This window comes from Mizuhopecten yessoensis, unplaced genomic scaffold, assembly GCF_002113885.1.
Source record: "Mizuhopecten yessoensis strain PY_sf001 unplaced genomic scaffold, ASM211388v2 scaffold716061, whole genome shotgun sequence".
Taxonomy (NCBI): Eukaryota; Metazoa; Mollusca; class Bivalvia; order Pectinida; family Pectinidae; genus Mizuhopecten; species Mizuhopecten yessoensis.
This window is the reverse complement of record NW_018479928.1, coordinates 57,839-72,327: the sequence shown is the minus strand read 5'-3', so window position 1 is coordinate 72,327 and position 14,489 is coordinate 57,839. Positions and strand designations below refer to the sequence as shown.

Here is a 14,489-nt window from a genome sequence, read left to right as displayed (position 1 = left end):
GTAGAAGTGCCTCCCTTATCATTACTACGGTAGAAGTGCCTCCCTTATCATTACTACGGTAGAAGTGCCTCTCTAATCATTACTACGGTAGAAGTGCCTCCCTTATCATTACTACGGTAGAAGTGCCTCCCTTATCATTACTACGGTAGAAGTGCCTCCCTTATCATTACTACGGTAGAAGTGCCTCCCTTATCATTACTACGGTAAAAGTGCCTCCCTTATCATTACTATGGTAAAAGTCCCTGCCTTATGAACATGTGTAATGTAAAAGATTAAATATCTGTAGAAACAAGACACTTATTATTTGAGACCATTATCAAGTAAATTCTCCATACCATACAACAGATCATATTACAATTATTGTACCTTTTGAACCTCGCTTAGCGAATCCTAGGAAATACTCCTGAGGGGGATTTTTTTTCTAGAAAAAGAAAAGCAAACATGAGTAAATAAACCATCATTATTTTTTGTACTAATTCCTTACACAGATATTTTATACAATCAAATGTTGGATCAAGATAAAGTACCACATGTAACAGCACTGTGTAGTACAGTTCAGGTAATAATTTACTTTGTCATATCTCATACTGAACAGCCATCACGACTTCAACACTTGGGATCTTTCCGCCCCCTTATCTTCCAGTAAGGGGTCAGTGACACACACTGTATAACTAATGATGTTGACTACTTATACTTTTGTCTCTTTGTTATTACATTTTTATTCAATGAAATGTATTTTAACCATAAAACCATGTACATGTACAGTCAAACTTTGATATTTCAAACTTTGCAGAACCATCAGAAACAATTCGAATCATAAAGACTTTGACCCACAAATGTTAACTTAGAATATCTTTGAGAACCTGAATATACTCAAGGAGATCAATGTGATTGTTAAGTAAGGAAAAACAAAGCAAAAAAAATGAATTTGAAATCTTTTTATATTGGATTTAATGTTATTAGAAAAATATGTTTTATGTATTAATACACTGTAGTTTGCATGTTTATAGATGTTAAAATGACCCTGGGACATTTCAAAGTTTTCGTACTGGTAATTGTTTTCTTTAGTTGTAATCTTCAATGTTTTTCTGATGATAGGACCTTGATTGTAGTTAAAAACAGTGAGAAATTTGACTCATAAAAGTCCATGTCATCAAAGGAATATCAGCAGTGTTATATAAGGGAAATAAATCTGAACTTTACTGTTAGTTCAACATATCAAGAAATTTGAATCTTCAAATTATGATTTATGATGGTTTTACTGTATATACACTGTATTAGGCAAATGTATTTATCCAAGCATATATCAAAGTACATATTAAAGGGAGTTGACTTTTACTGAAATGAATTAACTCACTAAAACAATACCAACACAGAATGATAACATGACATGCAATATATTTTACAGATACCAACAAGTAAAGTTGTTGAATCAATAATAAAACAAATATTACTTTCTAGAAGTTCATTGTATTAAATGCTACAATGGATTTTTATTGAGTTTGTGATTTGACTTCATCAAATCTTACTGGTAGATCATTCTTACATTACTGAGTTCTTTATCTTCGTGATACTGTTTCAAGTGTTTACCGTGACACAGTTCATATGTCCAGTAACTTTCAATCTGAAAAAAAATGTACAGTCTTGTATCAAAGGAGTAAATCAAGTTGTTGGCACATGAACCATCTACAGGTTATAATTAGCCATGTTAAGGATTTGATGTTAATCATGTGTTTCACTGACTGAATATGACATATATCTGTTTTGAAAAGCTTAATTATATTGGCCTAGGTGATACAGGCATGTTAAGCCAGATTATTATAGTTATAGTTACACGTTCTGTATTAAATTTATCATGCTATTGCATTGGTCATGAGAGAGTTTCAAATCACTTTGAAACAAGGCAGAGTATTGCAAGGCAATCCATAGTCCCCCACCGGTAATTATTTCTATATTTTACAAACAGTACACCTATGTCTTGCATTCTGCACTCGGCCATCCCAAGATTTCTTTGTACACCAAATCTGGTTACTCCAGGTGAAATAGTACAATATATATGCCCTGGAAAAACTTTTTCAAAAGTTAAGGTCAGCGGTCAAGTCATAGGTCACAGTGACCTAATTCTTGCACTCTGCACTCCGCTATCCCAATATGTCCTTTTACACCAAAACTTGTTCCATGAATTCCATCTTGTTTGACAGGCAAGTATGCTTCTTATTCAATGCAGTGAACCCATGCCCCAAGCAAGAAGTTCAAGTAACTAGTAGTGTAGGAGATAGAGCCTGGACAAACTTTTTCTTTGATGCAGGTTAAATGTCAAAAACAGAGTGACCTACTTTGATATACGACACACCGCCTCACCAAGATGAACCCATACTCCAAGTATAAAGTTCCAGTGACTAGTAGTGTAGGAGATAGAGCCCAGACAAACTTCTTCTTTGATGCAGGTCAAATGTCAAAATGTAGGTCAGAGTGACCTTCTTTTAATACACGACACACTGCCTCACCAAGGTGAACCCATACCCCAAGTATGAAGTTCCAGTGACTAGTAGTGCAGGAGATAGAGCCAGGACCAACTTTTTTTTTTTGTAGGTCAAAGGTCAAAATGTAGGTTCGAGTGACCTACTTTTGATACACGACACACCGCCTCGCCAAGGTGAACCCATACCCCAAGTATGAAGTTCCAGTGACTAGTAGTGCAGGAGATAGAGCCAGGACAAGATAGCGGAAGGACTGACGGACATGACACAAAACCATAGCCCCCCCGGTTCCCAGACGGCGACTAATAAGTTGACATTATTATTATAAGCATGCTACAGAGGAAGGGGGGTAACTCGTATATGATCATTTAGTTATGACATCACAAATCAAATCATTATTACTTTGTTTTCAAATTGTGACGTCAAAATCAATGGTGAGCTCATATTCCATTAGTAGTATTAATGACAGAATATAACATTTATCACACTAAACACCCGAATTGCTGGCTTTAACACATTACAGGAAGAGGTTTGTAAAATACAGGCGTGAATCTTATTAAAAATCTCAATAGTAAAGATAACTTACAACGAATAAAGCACAGGGACCTCTGTCCTCTGTAAGGGATATTTTCAATACATAGAAATTTTGAGTAAAGAAAAGGAGAAAAAGACATCAAACTTACCCTGTATGAACAACTTTTCTGTTGAAACAGAGACTCCATCAGCTCATCTGGTGAAGGACCAGCATAATTCTTCTTCGCTGACTGTTAGATTGAAATACAAAGATTACATTGCACAGAAATAGATGTTAAGTCATCAAAAAATAATCAATTGTCATTTAAAAGTAATCTTATAATATCAGGACACTTTTTTCAAATATGTGTGATGATTATAAAGTTGTAAATAGGTACATGTTCCTATAATGGTAATTTATGATGTTCAATGATTCTGGTAAAATCTTAGTGTTGTATGGTAATATATGTGATGATTATAAAGTTGTAAATAGGTACATGTTCCTATAATGGTATTTTATGATGTTCAATGATTCTGGTAAAATCTTAGTGTTGTATTTGAATACTCAAATGTTGTTGTCTTGTTTAAATTATATAATATGTTGCTTCTCTCCCATCTTGGCCATATCTACCAGATATACCCCAGCTATATATATATTAATAATAGTCCAAAAGTGATTTCATACTCATTGAATATCAAAACTACAATCTTCATTTTCCAGTATCATATATATATAATTTATATACATATATTCTAAAAAGAAAAATTCTCAACAACGAGTCTTTAGTACTTTCATCTCTTCTAGGAGATTCTTCAGACATATATATACTGGCATACTTCTAAAGTGCTACACATTGTCTTATACAACAGCACACAGACACATTTTTCTGAGAGAAATTAAAACACAGAATCAATAGAACTATTTGGATTGTTGAGTACTAAATAACAGACCTTCACCTCAATTAAGGACTTCCCACCCTTCGTAATACACATGTTTTTCTTATAGTCTTTTTGTGTCGTCATTTCCGTATTGCGTATCTTGCATTCCATTACCGTAATGTAAATTATAGTAACACCGGTTAAACAATAGTGCGTGACTATGATATGTCAACACCCGATATCGAGACTTAACTTGGATATGTGTAATCACACGTACTTCAGAAATAAAGCTTAATTATGATACAAAGACATTAATTAACTCATGGGAAAACACTGACATACGATCAAACGACTTCAAGAAGGTCGTATATGAGGCGCATGGAATGCAGACTGAAGTGTTTTGTTTACCGACCTCACCTGTACGTATATATCACATGCTAACAGTAGTTCACAAGCTCTTGGTCGCTACGACTTGTGTTGTCGAAAGAGTTGCGCTCTGTCAGATAAATTGGTTCACAAATGCAATTACAATAACTAATGAAAATAGTGGTTTGTAAAATATCAAGATCCCTAAAAAATGCAAGTGCATGTGCATGCACGTAATAATGGCATACCATGCGAAAGCCTATGGTTATATATGTACCTGACATGTTATATACTATGCCTAAGCGGGCTATAGATTGATGTTCAAAGTGTACATGATTGAGAGTAATTTTGTTCCATAAAAGAACAGTAAATTGACATTTAATATAGCAATTTAATTTATTTCCGTCGTTTTGGGTATAGTAAAGAAAATAAGTGTCATTGTATAAATTCTATCCCTCTGCAAAAAGTTCCAATTTGTTTCAACGTAGACAACTCTCATCAGGATCAATATTATTGTAAAATATAAAATAAATGAATTATAAAGACTTTGTGTATTTGGTTAAATTTTTCTCTTTTTATTGTATGAAACTATGTGTCCTGTATGCTTTTAGCTTGTATTTAGTAAGTTTTGTCCATACAATTATATTAAAAAACGCTTTTTGTAATATATTGTAGATATTTTATGATAAATAAAATATTTGTAGGGTTGATTAGCAATGTTTCTTTTCATAATTTTATTTTTGTAATAGTTTTGAACAATGCCACACACTCAAAAAATGTGAAAGTGTGGATTTTGACAAAAATTCATTTTTTCGGTATTTTTTACAAAAAAATCCCCAGTTTACCGGAATGCTTAGATTTTCATAAAATCATCTCTACATACTGACATAACCATTATGTGAAACTTTCATTGAATTCTGCTGGCTAACTGCGAAAGGGTGGAGCCACCTTAACAAGCAACTCATAGCTAATAAGCTATAACCTGTATTACGTACTCACCTAGAAACTAGAAAAAGAAATTGGTAGAAACGTGGACCAATAAAAGGTCTTTCATTTAAACAGAAATACACCATCTCCTTACAAGATAAGTTTTTTTTAACTCCTATAAAATTTGTGTGAATACAGCTTAATCATCTAGCTATTATTATTTCACTTCATATGCTCATTACGTAAAGACTCAATTTTCTTAATAATTTTGTGTAAACTGCATCAGGTTTCAGTAGTGTTAATACAATCCTATCAACTTTTCAATGCATAACCCAATCTTTGTAAATATTTGAAAGGGAATCCGTGTACCTCAAACAAACTGAACTTCGGACATCTGGAAAAACAAGTTTTGTTTTAAATATGTCACTGCATGTTCATGCTTGAACCTAAATATAACTTGGAAACTCTACTTACATCATCTTCAGAATCTTTGATATCAGGGAGAACACATTTGTACTTCTCATTTGCTGCTGTTTTCATGATAACAACATTATCATGGCCTTCGATCTGTGAAAAAAAGAAACAAATATTACTTAGTCAGGGATAAACCTTAACAGGGCAAGGGTAGTACAGAATTTACTGGAAAATGATCATGAGAAGGTTGATGTATTTTATAGTCAATCATGTCTGGGTGAAAAATCATGAATGGCCAGACCATCCAAACTTTTGACAGACGGGTAGTACTTTACATCAGATATGACAATTGTTTTGCCTTGTTTAATCTGAGTAACCCTTGACATCCTGGTGACTTAGAATATTAATGTTGGGACTACATCAGTGGGCGAGGTTCAACAGTCATTCAATACTTATATTATAAGTATGTTCGTCTCTTGATGCCCAGCAATGGTATATATGGTTATTTGGTGGGGATCTCAACCATTTCAAAGTAATGATCCAATAATTTTGTCTCTAGAGGTGGAACCAGACCCCAGGGTTGATAATTAAATATGACTGTGTTTATCACTTTATGCCTATCAAATGTATACATATGGTTGTGAGGTAGGGATCCATATGGCCCAGAAATTAAGTCCCTAGGGGTGGGGCCAAACCCAAGTGTCAAAACTAATACCATGATTGAGTTCATCTCTTGATGCCCAGCAATGGTTTTATATAAGGTTGTGGGCTGGGGATCTCAACCGTTGAAAAGTTATGACTGACAGGAATAAAGTCCCTGGGGGTTGAGCCAGACCCCAGCGTCAATTCTTATATCATGATTATGTTTGTCTCTTGATGCCCAGCAATGGTATCAAATGGTTTACAATTACAAATTTAACATTTATTAACATATATCTATACTAGACCCCCTCTAATTTTTAATTATTAAGGGCCGGGTCTGAAAGAAAATAAAACAGCCAGACTTCTTCTTTTTGGATAGCACGAGGGCTTCAAACTTAAGTTCATATGCCAATTAAGTTGCACTGAGTATTTACAATTAAAGCTGTTTTATAAATCCTTTTTTTTATACTTATATAATTACTGGCCTGTAAAATAATATATCTCATGTGAGATATTGGAGCAAATGATGGCATTCTCCGATCTACTAGGCTCTCAATTTTTAACAGCAAATCGAACAAATCATACACATAGGCCTACCATAAAGTATCGAAATTAAAACCGCGTGAGAGTTGTGCCAAATTGATTAACAAGAGGATGGGGTAATAGCGGGCACTCTCGGATGATCACGAAGCGATCGGCCGAGCAGTGCGAGCCGTTATAGCAACACATGTACGGAAAGTACGGGAAAATGAGAGTGAAATGGTTTTATGCTATATGAAGGCTTCAAAAACTTTTGTCCTTCCAGTCGTACAGGCTCGCAAAAAACGGCAACATGCGTTGCTCCGTGACTGCATTGATGTTCTTTTTGTGCACAAACAATTAATTTGACATTTTCAATGAAAACCTGGTATTTTTGTCGATTTTTATGTTCAAAAACAATTCTACATCTTTTTTTACAAGTCAATGTTACTGATGAAATCCTTTGATTTTGATTTTTCTCTAACTGAAAATTGTTTCAACGTAGTACTTGCGCTTGGTTATTTGTCCTTAGCTTCAAAATGATATCAGTTGATACTGATAAGTCTGTATATATATACCAGTCATAGGTATTTTGTTGTTTGTGAACGAATGAATTGATGCTCACAACATGTTGTGACGCGACTGTGACATCACTGTTAACACGCGTCATCATAGGGTTGACAATACATTCACTGCAGTCAACCCAAATTTTTTCTGCAGCTATACCACATTATTAAGAATGTTTTTATTTTGTTTATTCTTATCCCTACAGTTCAGTGCACATTTTTGCTTTGTAACTACATTGTAGGCAGGTTCACATAAAGGATATCTTTGTTGCGACGTATGTTAGTGTACATATTTCATGCATTTATGCTACTTTTAAAAAGTTCTCACAATTACAAATACAAAGAAATTTGTTTTCGTATATTCAAACAAAACGATATTTTTCTCTGCATTTCATCTCAGAATACCGTCATATTTTACCGTTACTTGATTTAACACAATATCATTTATTATTAAAAAGGCGCACATTTTGCTGCGCCATTTGCTTCTCCTCCTTACCAAATTATTTTTGAGAAAAATATGCAGTAAATTCTCTAACAATACATTAATGATTGTGTATGTATGTTTTTGTTACAATGTTTGGATTACTATTGGTATCAGAATAATACTGAATGAAAAACAGTGAAAATACAGCAAGAAATAAACAGTAAATTATACTTATAGATATAAGTATAAATACATGTAGTTTCAAGATCATCACATTTAAAGCCCTAGGTTATTTTTTTTCGTTAAATGTATTCGTTAATGGCTATTACTGATATCAGTACATTACAGTACCATCTGAAGAAAGCAAACACAAATGATTAAAGCTAATAATTATTTTTGAATCCATACAACCACTGATTGGAAACCTTCTTCTGATTTCTTGAGGCAATCCAGAAGATCAATGAAAACATTTTTGACATTGCTATTAACAAGTGTTGCTAGAACATTTCAAATTCTGAGATGTCCATCATGCATGATGATATGTTATTGAAAGCCATTCATTTTGTTGTCCAGTTCAAATAGCGAAAAGAAACAGAAAAGCTATATGGGTCTTATAATCCTCCGCAGACTGTCTTCATTGGAATTGTTACGATTGACCAGTATGAAACGTCATTATCACTTTTAAACAAGACTGATTTTAATCAAAAAGGAATGTCCATTGAAAAATAGAATGAAGTAATTACAGATACAAAAGAAAATTATGAACTTTATTTGTTTTGAGTTTTGTATCATCGCAACAGCTAAGTAAAGAAAGACGAAAGAAAAAAAAGAGAAAGATCCAAAATATTCCAATACCGACGGCAGATCGATTTAGGTTAATTATTCCTATGCAGATGACATCTAGATGAGTGATTTAATATCGCCAATATTTAATTTGTAAGCGTTTCTAATATAAGGTGCTTTGAAAAACAATGAACCACCCCTTGTGTGTATGCCTGGGTGTGTGCTGGAAATGTAATGTGGTCATCACAGATACTGCATCATCCACTCCAGACCAATTTACACTCCACCTGGGTTGTTGGAGTTGTATGGGCAGAGAAAAATTTTTTCTCTGAATATCCATGCATACAACGACTTATACGGGGACATATATTTTGAAATAAAAGCCCACATGCTGGCAGGGGTTAAGGGAGGGATGGGGGATGAGGGACCTGGTTTAACCCCCTTCCCATGAATAAAATATAATGGTACATCCATTGAATTATGCGAGGACTGCATGTTCACTCTGCTGAAAGTACATAAAATGTAGGCTAACTGTTAAATTATGTAGGAAACAGTAATTTCCAGTGTATGTGTGCCCGCTGTTTGGGTCTCGCCTATTTCATATTATTGGAGACGGAGAGGTTTAAATGAATGTCACCCAGTAGTGTAATTCAAGCATACCTGGTCCATGGATTTAGAACCGGCCCAATCAATGGAGTGAAGATCACCGTCCATAAACGGATTAAAGGCAAGAGTTGTCAACACCGACAATGTAAACGTCACACATAAATACAAGAACACTGCCACCATATTTACCCCTAACATTTTTGTAGTATAACACAATATATTAAGTATACTTTTGACCGATCAATATCACCCGTATAAAATATTTTAAAGCAAAGGAACAACTTTAGATGACGTTGCAAAAAAGCAGACGAATTCAAACGATGGACAGCGCCATTTTGTAATCATGAACAAAGTACGCAGATCGTGGAGATTTACGATTGGAGAAAACAAAAAGTTTTCTATTTGATTATTGAAAATTTATTTTGAAGAATATTGACTTGAAGTCTGTCCATTTGTTAATTGATCTATTTCGTGCGGTCCCTTAAACTCAATCATTTAATTTACACGTAAACAAAACTTTATTTGCTGCCGTCCTGCACTTTCAGTTTCCAGCATGACGGAAATCATGTTGAGACTTACCGTTCAACTACTTTTTCTTGTAGCAGGTGTTTCTTGCATTCCGGAACAAGGGAAATGGGTTGTCCCATTTAACCAGGTATCAATGATGTTTCTTTGTAATGATATTTGCATAAAATCTGCACTGATATCATACGCTGCCGTATTTGCTTAGACGGTGCATAGCAACTGCCATGTCACAACGTCAAGGAATGGTGACATGTCATCTGCAAAAATAGACGTATTGGGGCTTTTTCTGTTAATTACAGATATACACAAATTTTTGTTTGCGAATACGCTGTCATCTTCGCGATGCCACATATTCCATTATAATCCTACACACATTTCATACCTTCCTGCACTAATTTCCCATGCTAACTCAAGATATTTACAGGGCTGTTAAGTACATTGATTCAACTTCAATGTGGGTACTCATCAAAATCCATCGCGGACATTTACTGACGAGGAAACTATTTAGATTCGCATTGTGGAATTGGCAGTGTCTAAAATTTAAAAATGGTTAAACGATAACATATTTATATACTGTACAGGTCATGATCACTGCTGGTATTTAGTAGGTAGGGTGCGTGGACCAGGGTTGGAGGGTCTGGATGGATGTTTTAAATGCCTACAACAATGGTGATAGTACAACTGATTCAGGTAAAAGGTTCCAGTAGCTACTATACTGCCAGGGGAGGTTGATATGATGTCGGGACTGCTATAAATTGGCTGACTACTTTGTACATGAGTGTTAATTACCTCGGTCCAAACACGTCTTTGTTCTAAGGTACATGTTCCATTTCAGTTCCTGTAACATAGATGTTACGCTGTCTGTTTTTTCTGGGTTGTAAGGTTTGTTGTAAACGAATCTTGCTGCTTTGCGTTGCACTTGTTCTATCTGTTTTTGTTGTGTTTTCTGTTGTGGATTCCATATTGGTGTTGCATACTCTAGCTTTGGTCTTACTAAGCTCTGATATGCTCTCTCCTTGAACTTTGGTGGACAATGTCGAAGATTACGCTTTCTTGCAGATGTTATCAATGTGTAGGTTGTACTTCAAGTTGCCACCAAGCTCAAAGCCTAGATATGGCTGGTGATCTACTATCTCAAGTGGCTCCCCTTTCATGTTGTAATTGAAGGCTCTCTTGCTTTCTTGTTGAAGTTCCAAACTGCATTATGGCGCATTTCTTAACGTTAAACTCCATTTGCCAGGTGTTGCTCCAGTCTACTAGCGTGTTCAGGTCCTTCTGCAGTTGCTCATGGTCTTGTTGGCAAAGTATATGGGTGTGTAGATGACACAGTCGTCTGCAAATAGTCTGATTGAAGAAGTGATGTTGTCTGCAATGTCGTTAATGAAGGTAAGGAATAGTGTCGGCCAAAGCACAGTTCCCTGAGGGACCCCGGATGTTAGTGGTGTCGTGCTAGATGTTGCATTGTCGACTACTACTTGTTGTTGACGGTCTTTCAAGAAGTTGTTAATCCATCTCTGCGTTGTTCCCTGTATCCCATAGTATTGAATAATTTTCTTCGACAAACGTGTGTGTGGAACTTTGTCGAAGCGAAAAGTCCAGTATTCCCATGTCAACTTGCCTTCCCTGATCTAGATGTTTGGCGATGTCATCAGTTGTCATCAGCAGCTGTGATTCACATGATTGTCTAGCTCGAAATTCATGTTGATTTTCATGTAAGATGTTTCCTCTGTCTAGGTGGTCCTTGATCTGTGAGACTACTATGTGTTCTAGCATTGTCGATATAACTGCTGTTAGTGATACTGGTCTATAAATGCTGGTGCTGTTCTGTCTCCTAGCTTTCTTATATATCGGTACAATGTTCGCATTCTTCCAGTCTGTTGGTATCTCTCCTCGGTCTAGTGATTGTTGAAATATGAATGATAGTACTGGTGTGATGATGTCGGCTGTATGTTTCAAGAATGTGATAGGTATCTTATCTGGTCCACTCGCTTTCGCTTTCTTCTCATTCATTCGCTGAATGCTCTTTATAACTCCTGAGTCAGAGATGATGATGTTGTTCATGTGGGTATATGGTGATGGTCCCTTTCCGGGAATGTTGTTGGTATCCTCCTTGGTAAATTCTTGTTCTTTGTATATATAATATTTGAACTGTTCATCAGAACACAGACGAATCCCCTTATTCACCTTACGGCTCAGCAATACTGACCAAACAAAATACCCCGACCTGTTCATAGACCGAGTTTCCTCTGGCCCTGACACCAGACTTAGACATTTTGACAGATAGATGTCTGGTGTGGGGCCAGTTTTGAGATGCTGACAACAAAAATTGACTATGACACAACACATACCTCACATAAATCAATAAATGGATTATTTATTGATACAAATCCGCTCTTATTATCACCAACAGCTGCTAAATTCTGTCAGTAGAGTCCTCCCGTTTACAATTGTTCAAAATTTCCCACCTCAGCAGATGCCATATATTGTAGGTTAGGGTAGTGACTAAACAAAAACAGGCGGTCCGGAAATTGTCTAAACAAGAATTATGTATCTGTTTTCTGTCCGAATTAGTACATCTTGTGGATTAGTAAACACCTGTAAAGGTAATTGAGGTTTTCTGGACATTCTTCTACTGTCCCTATCATCAGACATAGAACAAAACCCGGGCCCCACAAACCTCCCATGAGGGACTTGTAGCGAGCCAGTTACCTGGGACCAGGAAGGCATTTTGTGCAATGAGTGTGAAACCTGGTTTCATATTAGTTGTCAAAATGTTGGCTCAAAAACCTACAATATAATTTCTGATCATAGTAGAGTCACTTGGATGTGTAGCAGGTTTTAATTGTACATAGGATTAAGGTCGCCTTCTAGCTTCAAGCTAGAGCGTCTGACTAGGAACCTAGAGAATGATGGTTCGATCCCAGGTGGAAGCACACTATTCTCTTTCCTGTTACAGATGTATACTCATTGTGGCACTCCAAACCACTCAAACTTTGTATTCGACACACCCTTGTCATCCCTATCATCATCTTATGGGTTTGATAACTTAGAGGAAAGTCATGAGGAATCTATCCTAGCCATGACATCTACCCCAATCAAAACCCAAGCATTTTACACTTGATCCCATTTTAGTAGAAAAGGTCCCAACCATGTTCTAAGATAAGATAATCATATTCTTTTTAAATTAACCTCAGATTACTCAAACTGCTGTTGTTCATGTAACAGGAGAAATAGAAATGCACATCCAGGCCGCAGTTTGAACTCGGGACCCTCCGCTCTAAGATGCTCTAACATATTGAGCACATCTTTGACCAAGTATTAAACAAAGCGTAGCAGAATCGAGCCATTTCGGTACATAAATTGTATATAAGAAGTATTGTACATATGCTTACAGCGTAGCTGAGTTGACATCAATTTTGTGAATAACTTGTACACATTTTACAACTTTGTGTGCATACACTTCACTGGTCATTTGTCTGATGAAGGTGACAGTGTACATATCATACTAGTCATTGAAACGTCACATAGAAACTCTTATTGGTTGTGTAAAAAGAACTTTTCATAATCCATACTTACCAACCTGAAGAAAATGTTTAGAAAGAATCACTTACAATTTTTAACATAGTGGTCTTGTTCATAATTGCATATTTTTTTCTTTTTAAGGATCATACAATATTTGGAGTTATGAAGAGTATGTACAAGGGAACTCGTGTTGCTGTGAAAAGTAAGTTTTCTAACAGAATAATGTTCAAAAGATAATTTAAATAACTTTTCCATGTACATATATATCATACATAAAAAAGACTAACAAATGGGATAATGTCAAAGAACATAAAAAGCTTACCAAACTAAATCCAGTCAATCTTAACCGAGCATTTAAAGATGGCACTTTTAAAAAAAAGTATGTTATTATATATTGATATTCCATCCTATCAAATAGATTGATATACATGTACATGTAATATATTGGCAAATATTCCGCTGACATTTTCTTGTATAACAACCTGATGAATTTACATACCGTAGTCAAAAGAATTTCTTTCTTTTGCAGTTGACTGTAAGGAAATGGAAGGTGATCTAGACATCAAGTGGCTATTGAGGTACTCGCCATGTTCAGAAGAATACATTGGACTTGAGACCAACCCTGTAAGAAAACACCTTCTATAAGCTTGCAGTTGATTTTATGTTAGTTTCTGCAGCCATATAGTTATGTTTAATTAAAAGTAGCAAGTTTAAGTGATAAGATCATTTATAATACCCAAGAAACATTTCAATATTCCAAATATGTGTTTTCCAGCAAAGTTTTAATTTGACTTGTAATATGTTTATAGTTTGTGGCTGTAGTAAATTATATATACATTGTCTCCACGATGAAGTAAACAAAGGTTTTAACCATAGAACTTGTCTGAAGCAACCTTGACTTGCAAAAATTTAATATCTGTACATATGTATTATGTATCTATTTCAGACATTGCAAGAGCATTACATGTCGTTTCCAGACATGCAAATGATCAAAGAGTTTCAGAAGAAATACACTACATTTGAATTCTTTCTTGGTGAAAACGTTACTAGCTGTCAGGGAGGTGTTATACTGCTACCAGTAAGTACTGCAAAAACTCCATAATATGTTACCAGTAAGTAATACAAAAACTCCATAATTAGTCACCAGTAAGTAATACAAAAACTCCATAATTAGTTACCAGTAAGTAATACAAAAACTCCATAATATGTTACCAGTAAGTACTACAAAAACTCCACAATTAGTCACCAGTAAGTAATACAAAAACTCCATAATTAGTCACCAGTAAGTAATACAAAAACTCCATAATTAGTTACCAGTAAGTA

At 35.3% G+C, this 14,489-nt stretch overlaps 2 protein-coding genes across 2 annotated transcripts in view; one reads left to right on the top strand and one right to left on the bottom strand.

Annotated features, from left to right (window-relative positions):
- The window catches only part of LOC110441623 (endoplasmic reticulum lectin 1-like), a 21,374-nt gene extending 11,905 nt beyond the window's left edge, over window positions 1-9,469 (bottom strand). The window contains exons 1-5 of the mRNA XM_021484816.1: window positions 9,174-9,469; window positions 5,640-5,732; window positions 3,164-3,244; window positions 1,547-1,624; window positions 367-421 (exon numbers count right to left, since the gene is read on the bottom strand). Coding sequence (XP_021340491.1) covers window positions 367-421; window positions 1,547-1,624; window positions 3,164-3,244; window positions 5,640-5,732; window positions 9,174-9,317 — 451 coding nt within the window. The 5' untranslated portion in view covers window positions 9,318-9,469. The remainder of the gene's footprint in view (window positions 1-366; window positions 422-1,546; window positions 1,625-3,163; window positions 3,245-5,639; window positions 5,733-9,173) is intronic.
- Window positions 9,470-9,672: 203 nt separating this feature from the next.
- The window catches only part of LOC110441622 (transmembrane protein 87A-like), a 38,110-nt gene continuing 33,293 nt past the window's right edge, over window positions 9,673-14,489 (top strand). Inside the window, exons 1-4 of the mRNA XM_021484815.1 lie at window positions 9,673-9,774; window positions 13,308-13,368; window positions 13,696-13,790; window positions 14,113-14,244. Of these exons, the coding sequence (XP_021340490.1) occupies window positions 9,673-9,774; window positions 13,308-13,368; window positions 13,696-13,790; window positions 14,113-14,244 (390 nt within the window). The remainder of the gene's footprint in view (window positions 9,775-13,307; window positions 13,369-13,695; window positions 13,791-14,112; window positions 14,245-14,489) is intronic.